This window comes from Medicago sativa, chromosome 1, assembly GCF_051527215.1.
Source record: "Medicago sativa cultivar Bolivia chromosome 1, Bolivia_mono, whole genome shotgun sequence".
Classification (NCBI taxonomy): domain Eukaryota; kingdom Viridiplantae; phylum Streptophyta; class Magnoliopsida; order Fabales; family Fabaceae; genus Medicago; species Medicago sativa.
The window spans coordinates 67,997,856-68,000,560 of NC_140749.1; the positions used below are offsets into that span (position 1 = coordinate 67,997,856).

At 37.5% G+C, this 2,705-nt stretch overlaps 1 protein-coding gene across 1 annotated transcript; it reads left to right on the forward strand.

Annotated features, from left to right (window-relative positions):
- The first annotated feature begins 892 nt into the window (after positions 1-892).
- LOC146956675 (uncharacterized) lies at positions 893-2,271 on the forward strand. The gene is made up of 2 exons (XM_085749591.1): positions 893-1,047; positions 1,428-2,271. Exons 1-2 carry the CDS (start codon positions 893-895, stop codon positions 2,269-2,271), a joined length of 999 nt encoding a protein of 332 aa, XP_085605717.1.
- Positions 2,272-2,705: the final 434 nt, after the last annotated feature.

Sequence of the window (2,705 nt, forward strand, 5' to 3'; positions counted from 1 at the left end):
TTCTGAACTTTATAGATGTATCGTTAGGATGTATCCTACTATCTTGATTGTTAGGTCTAATCTCAATTTATGGTTGTGGGGAATGTCCCAACTCTTAATCGATTGTATTATTTTTTGCCTTTGAATGAATGAAGTTTTTTGACTGTCAAAAAAAAAAAAAAACAAATGAGAAACTCTTTAGCTCCCTCTTCCACAAATTTACGAAACAAAATCCTCTCATCTCCCTCAACCAATCGTCACTCTCTTCTCTGTTTTGCAATTTTCCAAACTAAATCTTCTCTTTACTTTTATATATACATTCTCAGCTTATTATTATAAGTAAAAATTTACATTTTAAGTTTATTTAAATAACAATGTATATGGTCTTTATTATAGATCACATACATAATTTAATGAATGAATCTAAAATGTTAAATTTTACTTATAATAGTGACCAGAAGATGTATATATCATGTCGGCTAAAAACACAAAATTTAGTGATTGCTTGTAAAAAAACAAAATTTAGTGACGAAAATTGACCAGACAACTAAATCCCCTCAACTGTGACAAATTTAGTGTAAACTCAGTTTATGTTTTTGAGGTATAGTGCAAACTTAGTTTATGCACACTACCTTGTACTCAGTTTACATGACTTACGTAAATTGAGTTTACTCAAACTTGTATTTTCTTTTTTACGATTTTAGAGGTTTGCGTGAATTGATTGTTTAAAATTTAGTGCATGTAAACTCAGTTTACAATAGTGTTAATACTATGATTTTGCGTACAAGGATGTAAACTCAATTTATATGACTTATGTAAATGCAGGGACGGAGCCAGAAAAAATATCAAGGGGGCCGAAAAATAACAATAAGCAATAAATACAATAACTAACTTTGATTACTTGTTTGAGGCTATGTCTGGACTGAAAGTAAACTTCCACAAAAGCTCTCTTGTTGGGGTCAATATTAATGCCTCTTGGTTGTCTGAAGCGGCTTCCGTGTTGGGTTGCAAAGTGGGTAAAGTCCCGTTTCTCTATTTGGGCCTTCCGATTGGTGGCGATCTGCGCCGGTTATTATTTTGGGAGCCTGTTGTTAATCGAATTAAATCTAGATTGTCTGCTTGGCATAGTCGGTTCCTTTCTTTTTTGTGGTCGCCTGATTCTTCTCAAATCTGTCCTGACTGCACTTCCTGTCTATGCACTTTCCTTTTTCAAAGCTCCATCAGGTATAATCTCTTCCATGGAATCTTTGTTAAATAAATTTTTTTGGGGAGGGAGTGAGGATAAAAAAAAATTCTTGGATTGGTTGGAATTCTTTATGTTTGAGGAAGGAGTACTGAGGGTTGGGAGTTAGGAGGTTGAGGGAGTTTAATGTTGCATTACTAGGGAAATGGTGTTAGAGATTGTTAGTAGAGAGAGAGGGGTTGTGGCATAAGGTGTTGGTGGCTAGGTATGGTGTGGAGGATGGAGGTTTGGAGGATGGGGGTCGGAGTTGTCCTTCTTGGTGGCGGGAGATAGTGAGGATTAGAGATGGGATACGCGAGGGTGGTGAGGGATGGTTTTCATTGTGTGTTAGGAGAAGGGTAGGGGATGGTGCTGATACTGACTTTTGGCGTGATAGCTGGTGCGGTAATGTTCCGTTGTGTGAGTGTTTTAGTCGGCTTTATGACTTGGCTGTCAACAAAGTAGTCACGGTTAGGAACATGTTTTTGATGGGTGTGGAGGCAGGAGGGGAGGCGTGGCAGTGGCGCCGTCGTTTGTGGGCGTGGGAGGAAGAATTGGTAGAGGAGTGTAGGGAACTATTACTCACAGTTACTTTGCAGGATTCCTCTTCTTACAGGTGGCTTTGGTTACCGGATCCGAATGGTTGGTACTCCGTCAGTGGTGTGTATGATTTACTGACATCGCAGGAACAACCACATTTACATCAAAATTTGGAGTTAATTTGGCATAAACAGGTACCGCTAAAAGTCTCTATATTTGCTTGGCGTCTGTTGAGGGATTGTTTACCTACTAAAGAGAATTTGGCAAATCGTGGAATTATATCAATGGAGGCGCGGCCGTGTCTTACCGGGTGTGGGCAAGTCGAGGACATGGATCATCTGTTTTTGCTTTGCCCATCTTCTAGTTCTCTTTGGTCATCGGTGCAGGCGTGGCTTGGTATTCAAGGGGCCGAGTCTCAGGTTATTTTCAGACCATCTCCCTCAATTTATTCATTATGCTGGAGGTTTGAAATCACGGAGAACTTTTTTTCACCTTATATGGCTCCTTTGTGTTTGGATTTTGTGGAATGATCGGAATGATAGGTTATTTAGGAATAAACAAAGCTCACTACCACAGTTGTTAGATAAAGTAAAATCCTATTCATTGTGGTGGTTGAAAGCTAGTAATGTTGTATTCAATTTCGGAACTCATAGTTCGTGGTCGAACCCGCTTTTATGTATGGGCATCGACTAAGTGTTTTGTAATATTGACTTGGCTTTGTTATTTTCGTGATTGTTAAGGCACACCTTGTGCTATAACAATTGCGTGTCAGTGTTAATATAATTCATTTTTGCTTGTTCAAAAAAAAACTTTGATTACTAATAATTGCAGAAAATTTAGTTTAATATAAATAAAATACTATATATCCCACAAAAGAAAATACACATAGAAATAGTCGATTATTTATTTGTTAGAACTCTTTTCTAATTTTTTATGAAATATCTTCGCAATATCATTTTCGATA

Bases quoted from the DNA above. Each gene is read 5' to 3' on its own strand.
- LOC146956675 (XM_085749591.1), top strand. From the start codon at position 893: ATGTCTGGACTGAAAGTAAACTTCCACAAAAGCTCTCTTGTTGGGGTC. The intron at 1,048-1,427 runs GTTATTATTTTG...GTTGGTGGCTAG, and splicing joins ATTGGTGGCGATCTGCGCCG to GTATGGTGTGGAGGATGGAG.